The sequence below is a fragment of the Malaclemys terrapin genome, chromosome 9 (assembly GCF_027887155.1).
Source record: "Malaclemys terrapin pileata isolate rMalTer1 chromosome 9, rMalTer1.hap1, whole genome shotgun sequence".
In the NCBI taxonomy this organism is placed as follows: Eukaryota; Metazoa; Chordata; order Testudines; family Emydidae; genus Malaclemys; species Malaclemys terrapin.
Genome location: NC_071513.1, coordinates 43,429,912 through 43,455,205, shown reverse-complemented (window position 1 = coordinate 43,455,205; position 25,294 = coordinate 43,429,912). Strand labels below are relative to the sequence as shown.

At 47.1% G+C, this 25,294-nt stretch overlaps 1 protein-coding gene across 7 annotated transcripts in view; it reads left to right on the top strand.

Annotated features, from left to right (window-relative positions):
• The window catches only part of ENOX2 (ecto-NOX disulfide-thiol exchanger 2), a 157,151-nt gene that overhangs the window by 37,590 nt on the left and 94,267 nt on the right, over positions 1–25,294 (top strand). For 6 of the 7 annotated variants that reach the window (XR_008446190.1, XR_008446191.1, XM_054039734.1 and 3 more), the window contains exons 2-4: positions 8,142–8,285; positions 13,572–13,706; positions 17,602–17,757. Coding sequence is in view for 5 of the 7 variants with exons in the window: in XM_054039734.1 (XP_053895709.1) it covers positions 8,142–8,285; positions 13,572–13,706; positions 17,602–17,757 (435 nt within the window). In the remaining 2 variants the exon portion in view is untranslated. The remainder of the gene's footprint in view (positions 1–8,141; positions 8,286–13,571; positions 13,707–17,601; positions 17,758–25,294) is intronic. The other variant, XM_054039735.1, reaches the window with a different exon arrangement.

Genomic DNA, 25,294 nt, shown 5'->3' with positions numbered 1-25,294 from the left:
TGGTATGTCTTGACTTTAGTAAGGCTTTTGATATTGTTTCTCATGACCTATAAACCAACTAGGGAAATATAACCTAGATGGAGCTACTATAAGATGGGTGCAGAATTGGTTGGAAAACCATTCCCAGAGAGTAGTTACCAGTCAAGCTGGAAGGGCATATTAAGGGGGGGTCCCACAGGGATGGGTTCTGGGTCTGATTCTGTTCAATATCTTGATCAATGATTTAGATAATGGCATAGAGAGAACACTTATAAAGTTTGTGGACACTAAGGTTGGAGGGGTTGCAAATGCTTTGGAGGATAGGATTAAAATTCAAAATGCTCTGGACAAACTGGAGAAATGGTTTGAAGTAAATAGAATGAAATTCAGTAAAGCAAATGCAGAGTACTCCACATAGGAATAAACAGTCAGTTGCACACATACAAAATGGGAAATGACTGCTTAGGAAGGAGTACTGCGGAAAGGGATCTGGGGGTCATAGTGGATCAAAAATTAAATATGAGTAAACAGTTTCACACTGGGGGGAAAAAAAGCAAATATCGTTTTGGGATGTATTAGCAGGAGTGTTGTAAGCAAGACATGTGAAGTAATTCTTTCACTCTACTCTGCATGGATTAGGCCGTAGCTGGAGTATTGTGTCCAGTTCTGGGCGCCACATTTCAGGAAAGATGTGGACAAACTGGAGAAAGTCTAGAGGAGAGCATCAACAATGATTAAAGATCTAGAAAAATATGCTCCTCTAATGTGGTTAGTTACCACCCTTTACCTTGTACATGTTGGTTCGATCAAAATATCTCTATCCATCACCCTGTCATCCTGACCTTATCTTTAGGAGGGGTTAGAGTGTCCCTGTATTATTTTCGGGGAGTGTATTTATACTAAATTTGGTATCGGGGTATTCTGGTACTACCCTTCTGGAATGTGTTCACATGAATACTCAGTGCCTAGGAGTGCTTGTGTTTTTGCAATGCCAGCCCGGTTCTTGCCAAGTTCATGTATTGAATGGTGAACCTGCAGGCATCTGCTTTGTAACAGGGTCTGACTTTTGCTCGTAGCCTGATTCTTGCTAACTTTGCCATATATCAGCAGGACCTGACTTTAATTTGGGCCTTAGGCCTTACACCAAGCCCTTATACCCGGCCTCATGTCTCAGGCTCTCTTTTTCTACTACATCTGGGTAATGTCACAGCCCCCTACCATCAGAGAGTGGGGGTCTGACAGTTTTACTCAGCCACTCCAAAGAATGTTTTGACCAGCTGAGGGGCGAGTAGAGTGGAGCGTGTGAATTGAGTGTGAGGAAAGGCAGGGGAAGTGATTGGGTAGGAGACAGGAGAAGGAGGAGGGTAGGGGGCAGGTTTAAGGTCGGGGGTGGAGAAAGTGGATGGGGGAGAGAAGGGGCAGAGGGCAAGTGTAAGGTGGGGCATGGAAGGGAGAGGCAGAGCTCCAGGACTATAATATTTAGCACTATGTCACTATTAATATCTGAGCATCTATTGTCTTTTCTGGTGTTAAATTCTAGGAATCTATAAAAAGCATAGGTAGGGAAGTGTCCCAACCAGGAAACCCCATAACTTGCACGCTATGGAGATCCCCAGCGTTTTCCTCCAGTGCTACATAGAGCAGCTGGAGAGTGAGGCCAGAGCTACAGGAGACAGCAGCAATGGTAGGTTGGGTACGCTGGGCACCAGTTAGCACATTCGTGAATATGCTTGGCAGAATTTGATTTTTTTAAATATAATTTTGATGGGTAATATCAATGTTTGTTTTTAAGCATTTTTTATATTTTTATCCAGTTAAATTTTCAGTTGCATAAAATTATGGGTTTCAAGCATTTTTTTCTGGTTTGTATTGATATAAATTTTCAGAGTGGTGAGAACTTACAGGGAACCAGACAAAAATTACATAATGAGAGTAGACATTGAGATTTAAAAAGCTAACATTTTATGACTATTAAAATACAAATTGTCAGCATCACATGTCAAAATAGAAAAAGCTAATATCCTTAAATCAAACTCTAAGTTCTCATTTTACTTACTTTGCCTATCTGTAAATTTCAACTATTATGGATGGAAATATGTTTTGTGTGTGTCTAGTGAAATCAATGCTTGGTGACATATACTAAGAAAAATCGAATCCTTCCAAGTTTGTTTGTGAATCATAGTTGGTGGTGGAGATGCTGATGGGGTTAGTGGGCTCATAGGGCAAGACAGGATGTGGAGTGGGTCTTGATTAGGACCAATCCAAGTCCTCTTGTCCCTCTTTCAATGGATGCGTTTTGAGAGAGATTCATTGGCTTCTTTTGCGCATTCTTATTTACTTAAGGAAAGTGGTATACTCTTGCACGGAATGTCATTTACACACATTAGTAATTTTGTAATATAAAAAAACAGCTTGTTCAATTGGCAAAGAGGGCTATGAGAAGGCAGAGTCTGAACTTCTGAAACAAAGCTGGTGTTTGGGAGTTATCTGTGTGAGGAAAAAATACTGAACATTTTTTAAACGTCAAGCTCTTTTTAATGCTGACATAATTCAATAAATCCTCTGGATTTTGTTCTCTGTTTCCGAAAAAGCTTCCACCACTGAACTGGAGAGTGATTGCAATTTCTGTCCCAGAGGAAAATGTCTGAGCAAATCACAAGCTTCTGGAAAAGGCGTTTAGAGAAGACCAGTGTTGCCACTCGTGACACTAAGCCCAATAGTCTGAAAACATCTGAAAACAGGACCCTCCGTTGCTTTTTAGTCTGAAAACAGTTATTCATAGATTCTAAGGCCAAAAGGGACCACTGTGATCATCTAATCTGACCTGCATAACACAGCCCATAGAACTTCTCCAGAATTATTCCTGTTTGAAATAGATCAGATCTTTTAAAACGGCATCCAATCCAGATTTAAAAATCGACAGTGATGGAGAATCTACCACAACCCTTGGAACTTTGTTTCAATGGTTAATTACCCGTACTATTGAAAATTTGTGTTTTTATTTCCAGGTAGAATGTGTCTAGTTTCAACATTTCCAGCCTTTGTCTGCTCTAATGAAGAGCTCATTCTAAAATATTTGTTCCCCATGTAGGTATTTATAAACTGATCATCACCTCTTAATTTTCTCTTTGTTAAGCTAAATAGATTGAGTTCCTTGAGTCTATTACTAGAAGTCATGTTTTCCAATCCTTTAATCATTTTCGTGGCTCTTCTCTGAACCCTCTGCAATTTGTCAACTTTCTGTGGACACCAGAATTGGATACAGTCTTCCAACAGTGGTCGCACCAATGCCAAATACAGAAATATATAATCTATCTACTCCTATTTGAGAGATCCCTGTTTATGCATCCTAGGATTGCATTAGCACTATTGGCCAGAACGTCTCACTGGGAACTCATGTTCAGATGATTATCCACTGACCTCCCAAGTCTTTTTCAGAGCCAGTGTTTCCCAGCATAGAGTCCCCCATTCTGTACGCATTTTGTAAAGTTGCTCTGCCGGGTTGAAGGAACATAAATCCACACTGTGTAAAGGTTAAGCATAGGAGTTCATTATGCACAGTGCTGGCAGAGTGTCACCTTGCTTATTAGGCTCAGAGAAACTGTTAATCAATTTATTACAATGGAATATATGGATTTTCCATGGGCGGGGAAAGTGACGGGGTAGGCAGTTCCACACCCCGGGTTAGGTTTAGCCGCAAGACAAGATAGCACATTAGCCAATGGTTAATAGGTCACATAATGTCTCCGCCCATGGTCTCAAGTTAGCAAGTTAACATTTAATTAATACTTTGATAAAATGTTATCAGTATAAAATATATATGTTGAATTCTGATTTGGGGTTCATAGGAATGAAGCAACTCCTTTGATTGTTCAACAGGTACATTTCTAGGGGTTAAAACAAAGAAACAGTGAAAATATATGACGATAGAGATTGTCTCCTTTGTGTTTTAAGGCAGGCATTGGTCCCTGGGAAAGGGAGGTGGGAGGAGGCCATATCTTATACTGACAAGTGCCAACCTTTCATAAACTCAAGGTTGGATATGTGGGAACAACATCTCTCTACAAAAGAAACTAACAACCGAAACAGGGCTTCTTTGTTCAATCTGCAACTTTGAATAAGACACAATTATTTGGTCCTTAGCTCCAGCACCTGGCAATTTGCATTGCCAAAATAAGCCTAGTCAGCAGCTAATCACTATTTGCTAGGCCTCTGGTCTCTTGACCAAACTCTGGACTTTAGGTCTGGAAAAGAGCTGGCACAATCCATGTACCAGGTTGTTATATAAAATGCACATGGATTTTAACCCTTCACTGGTGCACACTATCTAGATCAGGGATTGGCAACCTTTGGCATGCGGCTCGCCAGGGTAAGCACCTTGGCGGTCCGGGCCGGTTTGTTTACCTGCTTCGTCGGCAGGTTCGGCGGATCACGGCTCCCACTGGCTGTGGTTCGCCACTCCAGGCCAATGGGGGCTGCAGGAAGGGTGGCCAGCACATCCCTCAGCCTGCGCTGCTTCCCACCGCCCCCATTGGCCTGGAGCGGCGAACCGCGGCCAGTGGGAGTGGCAGGTAAACAAATCGGCCAGGCCCACCAGGGGGCTTACCCTGGCGAGCCGCGTGCCAAAGGTTGCCGATCCCTGATCTAGATGATGATCCAAACCAGGGGCGTCAGTATGGAGTGGTCAAGGGGCCATGGTCCTCCCACTTTTAAAAGTGGACGGGCCTGGCCCATCCGCTTTTCGCCACTGGCCCTTCCCCTCCTCTTACCCCTGAGGCCCAGCCCCAGCCAGGCTGGAAGCTGGAGCCCAGCCCGGAGGACCTGGGGAGCTGTGGGCTGTCCACATGCCTGGGGTGGAGGGGCCTGAGAGCAGCCCCTGGCCCTTGTCTCCAACCCCGGACCTCCTGCCCAACAGCTGCTTGGACAGCTGTTACCATGGCCTGATTGCAGCGCTTCGGTCTCCGAGACCCCATCCCCAGGCCAAGCTGGAGTCGGGATAAGAGCCGCATGGGCAGCTGTGGAGAGCTGCTGACCCTCCACCTGCCTTGGGAGGAGGTCCAGGACACAGACTGGAGGCTGCTCTTGGGGGCCCTGCCATCTGAGGCAGGGGGAGGGGACAAGGCTTCTTGGCTCCGGCTTGGCCAGGAGGCGGGGCCTTGAGAGGAAGAGGAGGGACAGGGGTAGGGACACAGAGGTGCAGGGCCTCGTTCCCCACCCACTTTTAGGAAGAAACAGTCATTCCTGGTGCAAACATGGGAGGATATTCTGTACAAAAGCTCCATGTTAAATTGGAGCTGCCCCATGTTAGAGCAGTGATGGGAGAATTCCCTGGTATTTTTAGTGCAGGTGCCATGAGAAAAGCAGATTTCTGAAAAGAATTCCAGCCCATTGTATGAGGTAGAGAGGTTGAGTTGTTTTGAAGTAAAATATTCTGTCTCTTGGCAAGCTCCATTTGCCATTTTCACACAGACACTGGAAAATGTTTGTTTTGCATTAGGTCACCATATGTCATAAGTGACAAATTGCTATACAAGTTGGGAACTCTTTCTTTCTATGTGTTGTACAGCATCTAGGACAGTGGGGTCCCAATCCTGACTGGAGCTTCTGAATGCTACTGCATAGTTATTTTCTTAGTTAGCTGTAGTTTTTGTGCACTAAACCAAAGATCATCCCTCTTCTGCACAAGGAAAGGGCACTGCTTCCTTTAGTCCAGAGTTTGCAAATCATTTGCATTTATATATAACATATTATTGCTTGTGAACTTCATGGCCTGTCAAAGTTCAGGTATTTATAATGAGGTTTCAGACGTTTATATGGCGATATTTAACCCTCACAATAGGAATATCAGAGCTCAACCTTATAGGCTTTTAAAGTGTGTGTTGAAATCAAACACTCGTTCTACGCAATAGGGGCTGAAATAGTAGCCGGCCACCTGTCCAGACCATGCATGGTTTAGCTTGGAATCCTTACCAAGATTCCAGTCACATGTAAACACTTGTAAATGAAGAAGTTGGAATACAGCATAGCAGAAAGTGGTGAGGGAAGATGAACTCCACTGTGCTCCATGATGAACTCCATTGTGAACAGTCTCCTACTGTTCCTAGCAGCTTTTGCTCCACTGTATCACATTGCCCCTTAGACTCTTGTTGTTTAGCTTGTGAGATAAGTACATAACTGAGTATCTCTCGCAAAACTCTCAAACTCAGAGTCTAGTGCTGCTTCTTGTAGTAGAATTTCAGTTGAGAGGCCTCCAACTTGTTGGACAAGCTTCCAGAACCATCTGCTGAGTCCTAGCCATTGGAGCCACTCTCCCTTCCTTGTCTCCCCACTCATGGAAGGTTCCAGAGGTACACAAGGAGGAGCGAAAGCCCTTGACTCTGAGCGATTTGCCAAAGCGTTTCTGGCCTTCAAGCGTCTCTAGGTTAAGAGAATCTAGTATTGAGGACCTGGGCCTGTCTTCTCTGGAGAGCCACTTACCAAAGTGGTTCTGTGCCCAGAGGGAGCAGCGCTGATGTCCTTGGATACCTCCAGGTTGATGGAATCCAGTAATGAGAATCTGGCATCCATTGTCTTTGAAGAACCACTTGCCAAATGGTTCTGTGCAGGGGCGGCGAGTTGTATGGGCCTGTGGTGCCCGGGCTCCAGCAATATTCAGGGCCCGGGGGCCCGGCTCCACCAATGTTTGGGGCTGGGTCTCATCCCCGGCCCTGCCTGCCACCCCCCCACACCTGAGTGTCCCCCGGCCCCACTTACTGCCCCTGGGTCCCGGAGTGTCCCTGCCTCTCCCCTGCAGCTCCAGGCGGACTCCGCTCTGCTGGCTCCTGGCATCAACTGCCACTGCAGGGTCCTAGTGCCCCCCATCCACTAGTGGCAGGGTAGGCTGCCCTTACCTTCCACCTTGGACCCTTACATTTTCCGGCAGGACCCTCCACCAGCACAGCCCCCCCCCCGCCCGCAGTCACCGCTTCTGCCCCATGCTGGGCAAGGGGCAGCCCCATCCCTCACCCCCAGTGAGGGGCAGCAGCAGGGGAGGAGGCGCACACAGGGTCGGCTTTAGGCCGATTCAGCCGATTCGGCTGAATTGGGCCCCGCGCTGCAGCTGTCCACCCCGCCCCCAGCTCACTTCCCCCTCCTCCCCTCCCCTGAACGCTCTGCCCCCTCCCCTGCTTCCCGCGAATCAGAGATTCGCGGGAAGTCTGAGACGAAGCAGGGGCGGGCCGGCAGCACAAGGTAAGCTGGGGTGGTGGGGGCAGGAGAAGGGCTCTGGGGAGGCGCGGCCCGTTCCCGCAGGCCCCAGCGGCTCTGGCTCGGCTTGGCTCCAGCCCGGCCCCCGCGGCCCGGCTCCGGCTTGGCTCGGCCCCCGCAGTGCGGCCCGGGTCGGCTCCGGCCCGGTCCCCGCAGCTCGGGTCGTGTGTCCCGTCCCCCCCCCCCCCCCCGGCGCGGCCCCCGTGGCGCGGCTCGGGTCCCCCCCCCCCCGGGCGCGGCGCGGCTCGATTCGCAGCAAGCCCCGCCCCCAGGAATCGGGCCCCGCTCTTGCTAAAGCCGGCCCTGGGCGCACATGTGATGGCAGCCCCCTTCCCCCCCCCCCAGCACCCACCGTAGGGGAGGCGAGGGGGCTTCCTGGACCTGAGAGGGGCCCTAGGAGCATGTGCAGTGACAGTGGTGCGGGGTGAGCGTGCTGCTAGGAGGGAGAGGGGGGCCCCTCCTTCAGAGCTCACTGCTGCTGGCAGGGAGAGGACTGAGGGGAGTCCTCCTCTCTGGCCCCAGCCCCCCGGGGCAGGCTGCCTGCACCCCTAACTCCTGATCCCCAGCCCCGCCCCACCCCAGAGTCCGCACCAACCCTTTGCCCTAATCCTGAGCCTCCCCAACACTCTGACATGAGTAAAGTAAGTGTGTCTATGCAAATACAGTCAGTTCCTTATGTCTTTTCCCCCAGTTCATCAACAGGGCAGGGAGGGGGAGCTCATTCAACCCTGGCTTCCTGTGATAACTATCAGACAAATCCCTGGAGAACAGAATGAGGGAAAGAATCCTGCACTAGTCCCTCAGGGCATGCAGTATATGGTATCTGATGTGTCTTTTCTTCTCCAATTTCTGTGATACTATATGAAGATCACGAAAATCTGAAAATATCCCCCTAATGAGTTATTTCTCTTTTACAGGATTAAGTCAGCTGCCCTTTGATCCTGCCACTAACAACGGACCTCTGCAGTTTACCAACACCACTGGCCCTCTGGTTTCTGAAAGTGCAGTTGAGAATGGAGGGGAGTCAAGCAAGAAGAGAAAGAGAACAAACATTCCTGCAAGTGAGCCAGACAGAAACACTATGTATTTAGCTGGGGAAGAGTATCTGAGGGAAACAACCGAGGCTTCTGCTTAAAATGGCAAAGCAAAGTAGCTTTTAGTCCCTGCTGTGTCAGTAATTCAGAGTTACTGGGAGATCTGTTTCTGTCGCTTGTCACTGGATAGCTAGAAATAACTGGAATCACAGCTTGGTACGTGCTCAAGGTTGGATTAGCCAGCAGTACGTGTTCATTTCTGTTTTAGATCAGATTGGTGTGAAAAATTAACATGGTTGTGGCTTCCTGTGTGTTCCCTTCATTTCTGTATCTTGAGGCTAGTTGCCATTTATATATAGATATGAGGGTGTCTTCATCTGGAGAAGTGGATGTGCCAGACTCCAACACCCTGCGTGTTTAATAATAGTTTTGAAATTGTGACTCAAAAATCATGACTCAGGCCCCCAAAATTATGAGACTGGCTAAAATCATGAGATATTAAAACACAATAAGTGTTGAGTGCCTTTCATTTGCTTTCTGGTCTTTGAGCCTTCAGAATTCACATTTTCAAGCTTTTCTCTGCAACAATGAGGGCTAGAAACTTTTTAAAAAATAAAAACTGAGATTCTTATGTAATCTCATGATTCCAGGGACTGGGGCTTTAAGAAAAACACCAAATATTATGAGACTCTCAGTAAAATTGTGAGTTGGAAACAGTGGGTCTTTTCTCAGCTCTGCAAGCCTGCCATGTGCTGCTCAGATTGCAGGTATCACTATCTGCAGAGTACTCACACTGAATCCCACATGCAGTGATCCTTTGCTTGTAGACTTGCAACCACAGGGAAGGTAATATTCCTATTCGGCCAGGTAGAATGGGAAAGAGACAGCTTTATGAGGAAGACAGAGGGTCCCCAATTCGAAAAGCTTTAAACTACACAGTCAATTTACTAGCTATTGTCTGTTTAGGTTTCTTAATATTTCTTTTTCCAGACATTATTCTCTTTTTCATTCCACCCTTATCTATATTATCTTTGCTAAATTTGCATTGATTTCCACACTAGTTTTCCAAATCATGCAATGTTCTTGCAAGTAGCAGTGGATGGAGTTCAGGCTCCATAGCAGGTTATTATTGAATTGTGGTAATGTGATTTTTAGATCTTAACAGGGAATATACAGAATATCATTAATAGTTTATTCTTAGAAATGAAAGTGGAAAAGTAAACTTTATCTTTTTATTTCCTAGATTTATATAGTTTGAAGGGGAAAAAAAGTCCAAGATCAACCTTAACTAATGTTCAAAAAAGTTTCAGAAAGCACATTTCTCTAGTTTTCTATGACAGTAAAATAGCTGGTGAATAGAAATAAATGCAAGATACTTATTTAATTTGTATACCAATTTTTACTGATGACAGGTTAATAAAGAAACTTTACTACACCTCTACCCCGATATAACGCTGTCCTCGGGAGCCAAAAAATCTTACCGCGTTATAGGTGAAACCATGTTATATCGAACTTGCTTTGGTCCGCTGGAGCGCGCAGCCCCGCCCCCCCTGGAGCGCTGCTTTTCCGCGTTATATCCGAATTCGTGTTATATCAGGTCGCGATATAGCGGGGTAGAGGTGTATTTTCTCTGAGAAGAGAAAAGCCATGAAAAATGAAAAAAAAACCGCATATAATTTGGAAAAGTAAATTCTTATGGAAAATTCTCCTTTGACTTCATATTGACAATTAATTGAAACCTGTCAGAAACTGAGGTAAGAATGCTCAGGCCTAGTGGTCGGAGCAATGGCACTCTGGTCTTGGGGGTCAGAGCCGGAATTGGGAGTCAGGAGGAAGGTTGGAAGAAGGCAAGGGTAGGGCTGGGAGCTGGGCTGGAGCCAGATCAGGGCTGGAGCAGGACTGGGGACAACACTGGAGCAAGAGCAGGGCTGGAGCCTGTGGAATCTATCACCACTGTCAGGCAGAGGAGAGTTCCAAGCCATGAAGTGATGCTGAGCAGACTGAGCTGCTGTTTTACCTGTGAGGTTTATATACCTGGTCGGAGTATCCCCAGACTATCTCCTGGCTTGTGGATTGGCTGGGGCCTAGTGCAGGAATGACTCTCACTGCATGTGGCTTGATCAGGCTCCAGTTCAGGGATGATTCCTCATTCAACAGATCCTAAGAAAAAAGAACAGGAGTACTTGTGGCACCTTAGAGACTAACAAATTTATTAGAGCATAAGCTTTTGTGGACTACAGCCCACTTCTTCGGATGCATACCTAAGATCCTAAGAAGTAGCTGCTGCTGCTGTTAGGTAGATAGGAATGTAAAGACATTCCTTGTATGTAAATGAAGATAAATGAATCCACTTGTGTGTGAATTTTCCTGTGCCAATAGATGGATAAGTAAATAAGAGTGTTGTTTGACAACTATAATATAAATAATAAAAGTGAACGTTTGTCTTCTATTTCTTTTATGTGAAATAACTTTATATCTGGAAAATAAAATAGGAAATCTATTGGTAATTGTATCAATGAGAGAAGAACTATAATAACAATAAACCAGTTTATACGAATGCCAATTGATTTAAACACCTCTGCTGGGCCTCTCTCTGTGTCCACCCAACAATTGACACTCCCCTCCCCTTCCTCTCCTGAGAAGGGCTTTTTAAAGGTTCTTTTGATCTGTTCATTAGCAGAACAGCTGTGTCACTTCAACCTGGAACCAGGAGTCACTGTTTTGTAATTGCCCTCCTTGTGTGTTGGAAGGTTGCTTGTCTTGATCTATTGTGCTCTTTTCCTGCTTGTTTTACTCATTGTCCCCTATTAAGCTTGAACAACACATTTGTATAAGGAGGTCTTATAACCCAATATACAATCACTTCACTTCAGTGGCGAGGTAACACACAGTGGTCATAAAATTATAACATTTCAGTATTGTTAGATTATTAGATACCAATTCCATGTCTGTCAGAGATTTGTCAGCAGTGACCTAATATTAAAAACCAGAAAATTCAAAGTAAAGGTTCCAGTATACAAAACAAACCCAAAACATTCCAAAGCATTCACAATTTAGGTCACTAGAATTACCTTAATTTGCCCAATAGCTCTGTTAGCCTCCCACCTTCCCAAATACCAAGTTTGGAAGCTGTATTATTTCTGGATGAAAGCTTTTTCTAACAGCTTTAAGAAATAATTTGAATGGCTTGATTCATAGAGTTTAAGGCCAGAAGGGACCACCAGATCATGTAGTCTGACCTCTTATATATCACAGGCCACCAGTACCACCCAGCCACTCATACACTGAACCCAACAACTGAAATTAGATCGAAGTATCACAGCCCACAGGAGACTAGACTGTTATGTGCCACAGCTAGAGAATAGGAGGGACTGAGGTGCGCCAGTGCCCAAGGCCTCTGCAACAGCAATAATCTTGGGAAGTGACCCACACCCTTGGGACAATTCAAATTCAGAAGAGTCCCAGTGCTGTACTATCTTCTCCATCACTTTTTCAAAAGAGCATAAAGTTTAGTCATATGCTGAAGACCTCGTACATTTGGAGAAGGCCCTGTACTTGTAAAGTTAGTGGATGGAATATTGTAAACATGAACAACAGAGCATTGGCATATAGCAGGCTTCATATATATATGCCTTTGACATGAAATGTGATGCTTTGTCACCACATGAATCTTTTTTCTATTTATATAGGTGCTATAAATTCATGACTTTGGCCTGGGAAGCTTCCATAGCTTAGTTATATGGGCTCTGTGTTTAATGATGCTGATTTACTTGCTGGCACATGGAATCTTTATGAACAATGGGAAATGACTGCCCTCAGCATGGATTGTGCATGGTTATAAAGAGGACCACTGTGCAATTAAGAGTAAGGCCTTTTCAGCATTATGCTGTACAAGATGTGGGGGGGAGGAATAAACTGCCCTCTTCTGTGTAGTTCTGCGCTCTCCTCCTCTTTAGTCTCTTGGCAGAAGTCTGTTACTATGTCCCTCTAACCCCTCTGCCCCATCCAGCCCTATCTTTGGTCCTCCCTCCTTCTCCTTTAACTGATCTCTCTTATCTGGTTCCTATTCCTTTTGCTCTTGAATCGCTTGACTGGAGAAACCTATCCCCAATGCCATCTTTCCTCCCCTGTTATTGCCCTTCCTTTTGTTTTCAGAGCATTTGAGCAAGTTCACAGATTCATAGGGTCGAAGGCTGGAAGGGACCATTGTGATCATGTAGTCTGGCCTCCTGTATAACACAAACCATAGAACATTCACAAAATAATCCTTAGAGCAGATCTTTTAGAAAAACACCCAATCCTGATTTAAAAATTGTCAGTGATGTAGAGTCTATCACGACCCTTGGTAAATTGTTCCAGTGGTTAATTACCTTCACTGTTAAAAATTTACACATAACTTCCAGCGTGAAGGAAATACACTGAAAGTGGTTAATTTTTTCTGCTAATATGAAATAAATGTTTCCAAATGGGAAGGGGCCAAAGCCTCAGCCGGTGTATATTGGCCTTGAACTCATTTGAGCTATATGAGTTTACAACCCCTGAGGATCTGTGCCCCGGTTTCTATGCTTCTGTCAGAAGATTAAAAGGCTGCCTCACCCACAAAACAGCACATCTACAAGGGCTCTGTGACTCTTCTCAAGAACAATGGAGGAGCTACACCTGAAACTAATAGGGGTATTAGTCATGGGGATGACACCAATCTTTTTTCCTTTGGAAAGTCTTCTACAGTGTATGATGGCAGCAGCTCTTTTCCCAAGTGGCACAGTGCTCGTGCTGGGATCAAGGTCACTGTTGGTGCAGATCAGCGGTTCTCAACCAGGGGTACATGTACCTCTGCGGGTACGAAGAGGTCTTCCAGGGGGTACATCAACTCATCTAGATGTCTAGTTTTACAACATGCACATAAAAAGCACTAGTGAAGTCAGTGCAAACTAAAATTTTATACAATGACTTGTTTATACTACTCTATATACTATACACTACACTAAAATGTAAGTACAAATATTTATATTCCAATTGATTTATTTTACAATTATATGGTAAAAATGAGAAAGTCAGCAATTTTTCAGTAGCTGTGTGCTGTGACACTTTTGTATTTTTGTGTCTGATTTTGTAACCAAGTAGTTTTTAAGTGAGGTGAAACTTGGGGATATGCAAGACAAATCGGACTCCTGAAAGGGTACAATAGTCTGGAAAGGTTGAGAGCCACTGGTGTAGATACTGCAGAACCTTATTGGGTAATGCTTGTTCTGTAGAGGAACAGACGGAGCACCAAGTTTCCAAACGCTAAAATTAATCAACCTCTCCTTTTAGCAGGTGGTGTTAGAAATCTGAATGCAGACTCCATCCCAATGGGCTTGCCTATGTCGGACCTCACTGCATGGGCCACTGCGATGAACAATCTAGGGATGGCACCGATGGGAATGTCAGGGCAGCCGCTGCTGCCTGGTATGTAACTTAATTGATACTATGTCTGTCATTAATTTGCTAACTGCTGTCAGCATTGAGGACATATTTAGAGGAGTTTACCTAAACTGATACTTATTTCTGCCTCAAAAACCCACAAAGGTGATGAATGCTTAAAATGCACAGACTGTGCAAGGTAATTTATCTAGAGGCCAGAGTCTAAACCAGGGGTCGGCAAACTTTGGCACGCGACGCATCAGGGTAATCTGCCGGCGGGCCATGAGACATTTTGTTTACATTGACTGTCCACAGGCACGGCCTCTTGCAGCTCTCAATGGCTGTGGTTCGTTGTTCCCGACCAATGGGAGCTGCGGGAAGCGGAGGTTGCCGACTCCTGGTCTAAACTGTGCTGATTTAAAAAATGAACATAATTTTATTTTGATGGGAGTTTAATAACATTTCAACTCCCCACCCCATGCTCTGGAAGAGTTACCACACAGGGCCCAATATAAAGGCTCAGAAGGGAACAGCAGGCATGAGCAGTTCAGGAGTGAGAGATGTTGGCTGAGTTGTGTGTGGCGAGCCCAAGGCTGCAGCAGCCATCTTTCTTGTCAACAAAGCTGTTCACTTTGCTCACTTCATACTGATGCGCTGGAACTGAGCCAATAATGGTTCGCTGACGAGTTAATTCAACAGTGAACAAGCTTTGAATCAATTAGACACAAGGCAGAGTAGAGAAAATAGTATGGGGTTAAATGATAGAGTAGGTCAGGGGTTAATGGAGGAGTCTATCTACACAGCACACTTGAACTCCGGTTCAAGCCTAAGCCCCCGTTCCGTCCATGACAGAAATTAGTCTGACTCAGGCCAGGAAGCCTTCTTGACTCAGGCCCGTGAACACTGCTAGGGGGTGGGTCAGAGCCTGAGTCCTGCTCTGACAGATAAATACTAGCACATGGAATGGACCAATGTACTTTGTACGTGCATCCACTGCTGTCCAGGTGTGGCCCACAAATGCAAAACGTGAGAAAAAACAAGGAGAGCATGGACTTTGACTGATTTTGGACCAAGTTCGGTTATACCATTGTGCTCCACGCCATGATGGCAGCTGGTCTGCATTACTGGTTGGTACAGCATGTAAATAGCTGCATAAAATAAAATGTTTGATTTGCACACAAGGCTACAATAACAATTTTTCTTATACATAATGAAACAAGTGGCACAAACTTTAATTAATGTCATCACACACCTAATGTGAAAGTTTCATAATAAAAACTTACAAATTGTCATCTCAGTAATTCATAAACTATGAATGGCAGCACATTGCCAGGCTGAATAAAATACAGAACACACCTTCATACTCTTCATGAAAGTGTTTTCAGGCCTCATGATTAAGGCTGCGATTTAGTCACAGAATCCATGACTTCCAGTGGCCTCCATGACTTCAGCCTGCTGTGGTCGGGAGCTGCAGGGTCCCCTGCCACCCACTGGGGCAAGAAGCTGTAGGGGCAGCAGGGAATCCCTCCATCTCCCTACCGCCGAGGGCAGTGGAAGACTGGTCTCAGGCGCATGGAGTGCATTTGTACCCACAGTGGAATACGGATAGGGACCACATGCCTCAAAGAACTCCAGTTACAAAGGGTAAATAACTTCCTTTTCCAAAGTGTTGATATTAACTATTTCATTACCTGTCATTTTATCAGAAACATCCAGCTAATGTGTTGCCCATTATGGTTAGATGCCATGCAGTGTGGGGAAGAAGTAGGGTGTCTGGTTCCTCTTAAGGGTTTGTGAGCTGGATCTGGGAGCTGAACTCTTTAAAAGCGTCAGGTCACCTCTGCCCCTACCAACAAGAGGCTGGGATAGAAGAGAGAGATTACCTACTCAGGGTTAGAGCTTCAGCCTCCTCCTGGGTGCTAAAACCCAAATTGCCCTCCTTGGTACCAAAACCCTAGCAGCCCATCTCCGCTGCCCCAACGTCTGCATTGCTGGTATGCATTGTCAGTACAAACCTATGTCACAGTAAAAGCTTGGGCATGGTGTAAATAAATGGAAAAATGTGTATTGAATTTAAGCAAAGCCAAATTAGGCAGGCAAAACCGAGCCATGTATCGAGATGCTGCAGAAATGCAGCCCTGGGAAAAACATGGCAGGATAAAGCAGAAGAAAGTAAAACTCATCTACCAGAGCCAGCCATCAGCTGTGCCAGGAACAGCTACAAGTGGCCAGCATCCAGGCCACCATCCCAGCGGAGGGACTGGCTTTTGTTAGCTGCTAGACAATCTTCCAATCTTCCGCAAAAGAAACAAGAACTGGTTCTCTAATCTTGGAGCAGCACATGAAATGCTGCCACCTTGTGGCCAGAGGAGAACACATGCAGCGCATCATTCAGAAGAGCAGAATTAGCTGAAATTTAGGCAGGTTGCAGTGATGCTTACCACCCTGAAGGGAACAAATTGAACACACAAATATCCTCTAACTTGCTAAATTTGTTTTATCCACTACATCCAAAACCTCATGGGCCCCACCACAAGCTGGACCTAAATTCTACAGCCTAATTCCAGGACTTTGCAGTCTTCTAGTGGTTACTGTTAAAAAAAAGTGAGATTGTCATGAATTAAATGTGAACATGAATAATGCACTCGGGCCCCCATGTTATTTATTTTGATATTGCATCCAGTTTGTTTTACGCTGTCCCCACACACCAAGGAGTTTTGTATTGAGAAAGCAATACTTATCATGGGAGAGAGTTGGGGCTTTGATACCTGGGGAGACCTGGGCACAGTTTGAAGTTGTGAGACAAGAAGTGTGGCTGGAGATTTCTCTTCCAAAATAATCAGCAGTGCAGTAATTAACAACAAAGATATTTAAGTTACCATGTTTAGGTTTCCGATTTAAAGTCCAGTTGAGGTGAATGATGCAGTTCTCCCTCTCAGAGCTGCAGTTCCAGGCTGGCAGCAGACTCAGGAAGAGCACACTGCACTGGTTACACTTTGGTCACATTTTCAGGTTTTCTTTGCAATCTTTATTTTAAAATGATATTCTTCATGTAAAATGTCCACACCATTCTGTCAGTGAACCTCAGACTTGGCCTGCAGCTCTCCTGCTGTTCCATCCTGGGCTCCCTCCATACAGCTGTGTAAATGTGCCTGCAGCCCTGCCTTTCTCCAGCAGAGACGGCCTAAATTGGCATGTAGGCTTCTAGCTCATTTTCATCTGGGATGGAAAAGATTTGAGGCAGGCTAAGACATGAGTGCAGTCTAATGCTGTGCTGCCAAGAGCACCCTCTGTTATCACTGCACAGATTGGGGGTGGAGGAGAATCACTAGTGAATTTATCTTTGGTGCAGTATATGGATTCATCGCATTAAGTATCCATGTCAATTTCCTTTGTGCTGTATTCCTGTCAGCAAACAATGAAGTGCTGGGCTATAACAATCACGTTTCTGAGCTGGAAATTGTAATAACTTCCCTGTACAACTTCTGTTCTTGCTTCTGGGGGAAGATAGCGGTTCATACTGCACCTGCAGAATGTGTGTTTGGGGTGTGTAGGATAGAAAATTTTTCCTAGGTGTGCATGAGAAAGCAAAACATTTCCAATTTTCTGATAGAAAATGGCTCTGACAACATTTCCCATAGCTCTAGTTGTGAGTCTCTCCCTCTTTAGTTAAACTAACGGCCCAAATTGCTTGTGTGCTGTACCACATCTACTCACATATTCTTCTCTCTTGTCCTTCCCTTCCTCCCTATGTTTTTCTATTTACTCACCTGTCATGTATGGTCTAAATCCTAGAGTGTGAGCGCTCTGCCCCAGGGCCTGTCTTTGTGTAATTTGTTTGTGTGCTGCCTAACAGAATGGGGCCCTGTTTGGGTGCCTAGGCACAATTACAGTAGAAATAATAAATAGTAACACTCTTCCTTATTCTCTCCCATTTCAGATTTTGACCCTGCACTTGGAATGATGACGGGAATCCCACCTATCAACCCCATGATGCCTGGCTTAGGGATAGTTCCACCACCTATTCCTCCAGATATGCCAGCAGTGAAGGAGATTATTCACTGCAAAAGCTGCACCCTTTTCCCACCCAACCCAAGTAAGACTCTGCTAATGTTCTGGCCCATCACCTCTGTAAGTTGGAGCATAAGAAAGAATGTCTTTCATTCCTCTTTCTAAATAAGAAGCCAGAAACCACAAGAAAGTGTGATTCATTTAGAACAGTGGTTCCCAAACTTTAACAGCCCACGAACCCCTTTCACTAAATTGTGACATCTCGTGAACGCCCTCCTAAAAATGAATATTTCCAGGGATTTAAGTTTAAATTTCCTCAGTGTGATGGATTCGCTTGCTTTGCTCTGCATAGCTCTTGGAAGTCTGGAACCACTGGAGAAAGATAAAGTCTCAGGTCTGGTTCGGCATCAAGTATGTTTCTGTATTTGGTTTTCAGATGTGCATACGAGGAAAATGCTTTCTCGCATAAGTATGTTGTTGAAAATGGTAACAAAACTGCAGTAGCTTTTTCTGCCAGAAAGGGGTACTCGTTTCTTAAACTCAGCCAAAAGTTGATCAATGATAGATTTCTGAAACTCCTTTTCAGTTCGTAATCATAGGAGATCTCAATCAATTTCTCTTTTTCCTCGGTGTTTAATATCTGTGCTGAGAAAGTGGTATCATCAAAAGGGTTGCGAATTCAGTCATTATCGCCTGACATAACTGGAAAGTATTCCCTGAAAGTTGTGCAAAGTCCTTTTAGGTGTGCAGTTATATTGGTTTTAGTGCACTGATCCAACTGAAGTTTATGTTCTACCAGGAAGTCATGAAGATTACTGAATCACTCAGTTTGATTGTTTGTTTTCCAAACAACTTCTCCAGAACTGCAACTTCTTTATCAGGGATTCAACTCTCTCTTGCACATTGAAAACTGTTATATTGAGGCCTTGAAGAGATAAATTTAGGTCATTAATTCTTGAGAAAATATCTGCTAAATAAGCTAGGCTCTGGAGCCAGAAATTATTTTCCATACAGCTCGCAAGGTGGAAAGGGTGGCTGTTGAAAAAAAAACTAAGATTTCCGTTCTAACCTCAAACAAGCACACAAGGATTTTACCCCTTGAGAGCCATCTAACTTCAGTATTACAATTACTGAGACACCTTAACACTCCTACATTGGCTACAACGTGCTTCTGGCTGGTTTGGCTCGCAAACAGCTTTTCTTCTGCTGAAGAAGGTGCCCTGGGAGGGACAAATTAGCTTGGACCACCCCCCCACGTTCAGCGTGGCCCCCTGCTGACTGCCCTGGATGCAAACTTCCCCTGCCTGACAAGGACAGGGATCCGAGCTGCCACCTGCACCCTGCATGGAGTGCTGGGGTTCGGGGCTGCTGGCTCCCCCGCTGACAGGGGAGGGCTGGGGCTGCCGGCTCAAACTGCCCAGCCCTGCTCTCCCCAAGGCTCGGGCTGCCGGTTCCCTGGCTGACAGGAGGGCTCGGGCTGCTGGCTGAAACTGCCCGCTCTCCCCGAGGCTCGGGCTGCCGGCTCCACCACTGATGGGAAGGGCTCGGGCTGCCGGCTCAAACTGCCCACTCTCCATGAGGCTCGGGCTGCCGGTTCCCTGGCTGACAGGGGAGGGGCTTGGGCTGCCAGCTCAAACTGCCCGCTCTCCCCAAGGCTCGGGCTGCCGGCTCCCTGGCTGACAGGGGAGGACTCGGGCTGCTGGATCAAACTGCCCGGCCCCGCTCTCCCTGGGGTTCGGGCTGTCTGCCCTGCAACGGGTCCCAGCAGAGTCCTCTGGCTGCCATTAATGAAATTTTTCTTGCGAACCCCCATAAACATTCTGTGAACCCCCAGGGGTTCGCGAACCCCACTTTGGGAACCACTGATGTAGAGGCATACCTTCTGGCCTTTGAGAGGACAGCCCTACAGGAGGCCTGGCCTCGAGATCAGTGGTCTGGCATCCTTGCCCCATTCCTGTGTGGGGAGGCCCAGAAAGCCTACCATGATCTGCCTGAAGAGGCTGTGGCAGACTACCCCCAACTGAAAGCAGAGATCCTGGCCAGATCTGGGGTAACGACAGCAGTGCGGGCCCAGCAGTATCACGGTTGGAGGTTCCAGGAAGACAAAACCCCGTGGTCCCAATTGTATGACCTTATCCATCTCGCACGAAAGTGGTTGCAAACAGAGTCCCGGAGTCCGGAAGAGATACTAGCGGTTCTGGTCATCGACCGATACATGAGGGGACTACCAACAGACCTTTGTGCCTGGGTAAGCCAGAACGAACCCTCCACCTATGACGAGGTTGTCGCCCTGGTAGAGAGGCGAAGGACAGCGAGGGAGCTGACCCGACCAGTTAAGGAAGAGGCACCCCGGGTTAAACTAGCAGCACCAAGCCCTAAAGTTCGGGTGATTGGGCCACCAGGAGGGCCCAGGTGGAAAAAGAGAGAGGCTGAAGACCCATCAGAGGCCACAAAGAGTCGGAGCACTGAGGGAGAAGAGGATCGTGATGTTAGACTGCCCAAACCAAGAGACCGGGGAACGCTTAGGGCTCCATACAGATGTTATGCCTGCGGGGAGTGGGGACACATAGCTGCACAGTGTCCCAATGCTGAGGAGCCTATGCAGTGTAACCTGGGGAACTGGGCAGATCCATGCTCCCTACTCCACCTTGTGGGGGTCTCACTAACCCCACATATGTATACCAGACCAGTGAAACTAAATGGGGTAGGGACCACGGCACTAGTTGATTCGGGGAGTGCTATCATGCTTATCTCAGGGAAGCTCGTGAAGCATAGTCAGCTGCTACAGGCTAAACGCACGGGGATAACATGTGTCCATGGGACAGTTAGCTACTACCCCACCATCCCAGTAAAAATCGAGATCCAAGGGAACACTACTGAGGTAGCAGCAGGTGTAGTCCCTAAACTTCCATACCCAGTGCTCATAGGGAGGGACTTCCCAGGGTTTGGAAACTTACTCCCGGTAGGGGGATTGGAGAAAGATGGGGACCCAAAAATTGGTGAGGCATCCACAGCAGACTGTCAACCCCCAATCTTCTCTGAAATATCCCCAGATTTGTTCTCCACTCCCAGACAGGGTAGAAAGACAAAAAGGGAAAGAAGGGCAGCTAAGGCCTTGGGAATCCGAATACTGACCAAAAGCCAGAGGGTCGCTCTTGTAGGTAGGCGGACCCGCGCAGCTGAAAAGGAGGCCACGCAGGAGGGAGAAGCACCTGAGTCTGACCCCCACCCTAATGCTTCTGAACCAGTAGAGGCAACAGAGACTGGGCCCCTAGATCTTCGGCAGATTAGCCCTGAGAGAGGAAATTTTGGACGGGACCAGGCAGACGACCCAAGGTATGACAACATTAGGAAGGAGGTGATTGAAATAGATGGGGTCCCCGTGGAAGGGAAAACCCAGGGACCAGGACCCTACTTCATAATGAAGAAGGATCTCTTATACCGGGTTGCACCAGTACAGGGGCAGAAGGTACAGCAGATCCTAGTACCTCAGAAACACCAGAACGCTGTATTAAGTCTTGCTCATAGTCCTCTTTTGGGGGGGCATTTGTGGGTAGAGAAGACCCTGGCACGAGTCCTACGACGGTTCTTCTAGCCTGGAGTACATGAAGAAGTGCAGAGGTACTGTGCCTCCTGCCCGGAGTGTCAGCTGCACAGTCCCCGTCCCCACTTGAGAGCACCTTTAGTACCCCTTCCCATCATAGAGGTCCCCTTCGAGCGAATAGCCATGGACCTAGTGGGACCCCGGAGAATACGGCTCGGGGCCACCAATATATACTTGTTGTTTTGGACTATGCTACTCACTACCCAGAAGCCGTCCCCCTGCGGAACACGGCCTCTAAAACTATAGCCAAAGAGCTGGTGGGGATCTTTGCCCGAATGGGGCTACCGAAGGAGATATTAACCGACCAAGGAACCCCATTTATGTCGAAGCTAATGAAGGACCTCTGTACGCTGCTCCATATACATACCCTGAGAACTTGGGTCTACCATCTGCAGACTGATTGGTTGGTAGAAAGGTTTAACTGAACCCTCAAGGCTATGATAAGGAAGGTGGTAAGTTGGGACGGGAAGGATTGGGACACCCTACTACTCTACCTTATGTTCGCTATCCGGGAGGTACCTCAGGCCTCAACTGGGTTTTCCCCCTTTGAGTTATTATAGGGGCATCACCCCAGTGGCATACTAGATATCGCCAAAGAGCTCTAGGAAGAGGAACCCAATGAGGGGAGAAATATAATAGAGCATGTAATGCAGATGCGAGACCGGATAGCCCGGGTTACCCCTGTTGTACGGGAACATTTGGAGATGGCACAGGAGGCCCAGCGAACCTATTACACTCGCCAGGGGAAAGTGCGACAGTTCCAACCAGGGGATCGGGTTATGGTGTTGGTACCCACGGCAGAAAGCAAGCTTCTGGTCCAATGGCAGGGGCCCTATGAGGTGGTTGAACCCGTGGGGGAAGTAACCTACAAGGTGCGGCAGCCAGGACGCAGAAAACAAGAACAGATTTATCACGTTAACCTTCTGAAACCCTGGCATGCACAAGAGGCATGCACAACGGTCCAAAAAGACCTAACCCAGAAAAACAAGCCTTCCAAAGAGGTGAAACTGTCTCCCGATTTAACAGCAGACAAGAAGAATGAGGTGTCTGAGATGATCTTCCAGAACCAAGATATGTTCTCGACAAAGCCAGTCGAACAACTGAGACATATCACCACATCGTCACGAACCCTGGGGCCAGAGTAACAATGAGGCCCTATCGGGTGCCAGCAGCAAAAAGGGAGGAAATAAAAGCAGAAGTAAAAAAAATGCTGGCGTTGGGGATCATCGAAGAATCCCACAGTCAGTGGTCCAGCCGAATCGTGCTGGTGCCCAAACCTGATGGCACCACAAGATTTTGCAATGACTTCCGGCGACTAAACGAAGTATCCCAGTTCGACGCGTACCCCATACCTCGCATAGATGAGCTAGTGGATCGTCTGGGTAATGCCCGGTACTTGACTACCCTAGACTTGACAAAGGGGTACTGGCAGATTCCCCTTGCAGAAGACGCAAAGGAAAAGACTGCGTTCTCTACACCAGAGGGTCTTTTTCAATATACTGTCCTCCCTTTTGGACTACATGGGGCCCCAGCTACCTTCAAGCGCCTCATGGACAAGCTATTACGCCCACATAACAGTTATACTGCTGCCTACTTGGACGATGTGGTCATTCATAACCCAGACTGGGAAACCCACCTGGAGAAGGTGGAGGCAGTCCTCGATACCTTCAGGTGAGCTGGCCTTACAGCAAACCCTGCCAAGTGCGCTGTAGGGTTTACAGAGGCCAAATATCTTGGCTACATTGTGGGTAAAGGTTTGGTAAAACCCCAAGTGAACAAGTTAGAGGCCATCCAAAATTGGCCCCGACCAAGTCGCAAGAAACAAGTCCGGGCGTTCCTAGGTGTGGTGGGGTATTACCGACGATTTATCCCCCACTTTGCCACAAGGGCAAGCCCCCTGACAGACCTAGTGAAAGCCCGTGGACCTGATCTGGTGAGATGGTCTGACGCAGCAGAGGAAGCATTCACAGACCTACGGACTGCCCTCTGCAGTAACCCCGTACTGATAGCCCCTGATTTCACCAAGGAGTTTATCCTGCAGACGGATGCATCGGAAGTAGGGTTGGGGGCCGTTCCATCACAGATGGTCGGGGAGGAGGAACACCCAATTCTATACCTCAGTCAGAAACTCCTTCCAAGGGAACAAAAATATGCAGTTGTCAAGGCTGGATCCCCACTTTGAACTTTAGGGTACAAATGTAGGGGCCTGCATGAAAACTTCTAAGCTTAACTACCAGCTTAGCTTTGGTTTTGCTGCCACCATTTTAATTTTTTCCTCCCTGGGAAGTCTTGAAAAACCTTCACCAATTCCCTGGTGAATACAGATTCAAACCCCTTGGATTTTAAAACCAGGAGAAATTAACCATTCCCCCTCCTTCCTCCCACCAACTCCTGGTGAATACAGTTCCAACCCCCCTGGGATCTACAACAGGGAGAAATTAACCATCCCCCCTCCTTCCTCCCACCAGCTCCTGGTGAATCAAGATCCAAACCCCTTGGATCTTAAAACAAAGAAAAATCAATCAGGTTCTAAAAAGAAAGCTTTTAATTAAAGAAAAAGGTAAAAATTATCTCTGTAAAATCAGTATGGAAATTAACCTTACAGGGTAATCAAACTTAAAGAGCTTAGAGGACTCCCCTCTAGTCTCAGGTTCAAAGTACAGCAAACAAAGATAAACACTCTAGTAAAAGGTACATTTACAAGTTGAGAAAACAAAGGAAAACTAACACGCCTTGCCTGGCTATTTACTTACAAGTTTGAAATAGGAGAGACTTGTTTAGAAAGATGTGGAGAACCTGGATTGATGTCTGGTCCCTCTCAGTCCCGAGAACGAACACACTCCCAAACAAAGAACACAAACAAAAGCCTTCCCCCCCCAAGATTTGAAAGTATCTTGTCCCCTTATTGGTCCTTTAGGTCAGATGCCAGCCAGGTTACCTGAGCTTCTTAACCCTTTACAGGGAAAAGGATTTTTGGAGTCTCTGGCCAGGAGGGATTTTATAGTACTGTACACAGGACAGCTGTTACCCTTCTCTTTATAGTTATGACAGCAGTGGTGGAGAGAGAATGCCTCGCTGTAAAATGGGCCATGGAAACATTGCGCTACTACCTGCTCGGGCGCAGATTTGTCCTCGTGACCGACCATGCCCCTCTTCAATGGATGCAGCAGAACAAGGAGAAGAACACAAGGGTGACCAGATGGTTCTTATCCCTCCAACCTTTCCAGTTCTGTGTGCAACACAGAGCAGGGAGCCGTCATGGCAACGCCGATGGCTTGTCACGTGTGCATTGTCTGGTGTCCCAAGCTGCCCAACCCCTTGGCGTTGAGCACGGGGGAGGGATATGTGACGGACCCAGACTAGTGGGGTACAGGAGTCTGGTAGAGGGCAAATATACTGGTCACTGGATGAGTAGTTTTCTGTTCCCTGAGTGACCAGAGAAGGGGCTGCACTAGAGTAATCAGGAACCTGCTAGAACCAGGTAAGGCAGGCAGGCTAATTAAGACACCTGGAGCCAATTAAGAAGAAGCTGCTAGAATCAATTAAGGCAGGCTAATCAGGGCACCTGGGTTTTAAAAGGAGCTCACTTCAGTTTGTAGTGCGAGAGTGTGAGGAGTTGGGAGCAAGAGGCGCAAGGAGCTGAGAGGGAGAGGGTGAGGGTGTGCTGCTGGAGGACTGAGGAGCACAAGCGTTATCAGACACCTGGAGGAAGGTCCTGTGGTGAGAATAAGGAAGGTGTTTGGAGGAGGCCATGGGGAAGTAGCCTGGCTGACAGGGGAGGGCTCGGGCTGCTGGATCAACCTGCCCGGCCCCACTCTCTCTGGGGCTCGGGCTGCTGGCTCCCCCGCTGACAGGAGAGGGGCTCGGGATGCCGGCTCAAACTGCCTGCTCTCCACGAGGCTCGGGCTGCCGGCTCCCTGGCTGACAGGAGAGGGCTCGGGCTGCCGGCTCAAACTGCCTGGCCCCGCTCTCCCTGGGGCTCAGGCTGTCTGCCCTGCAACGGGTCCCAGCAAAGTCC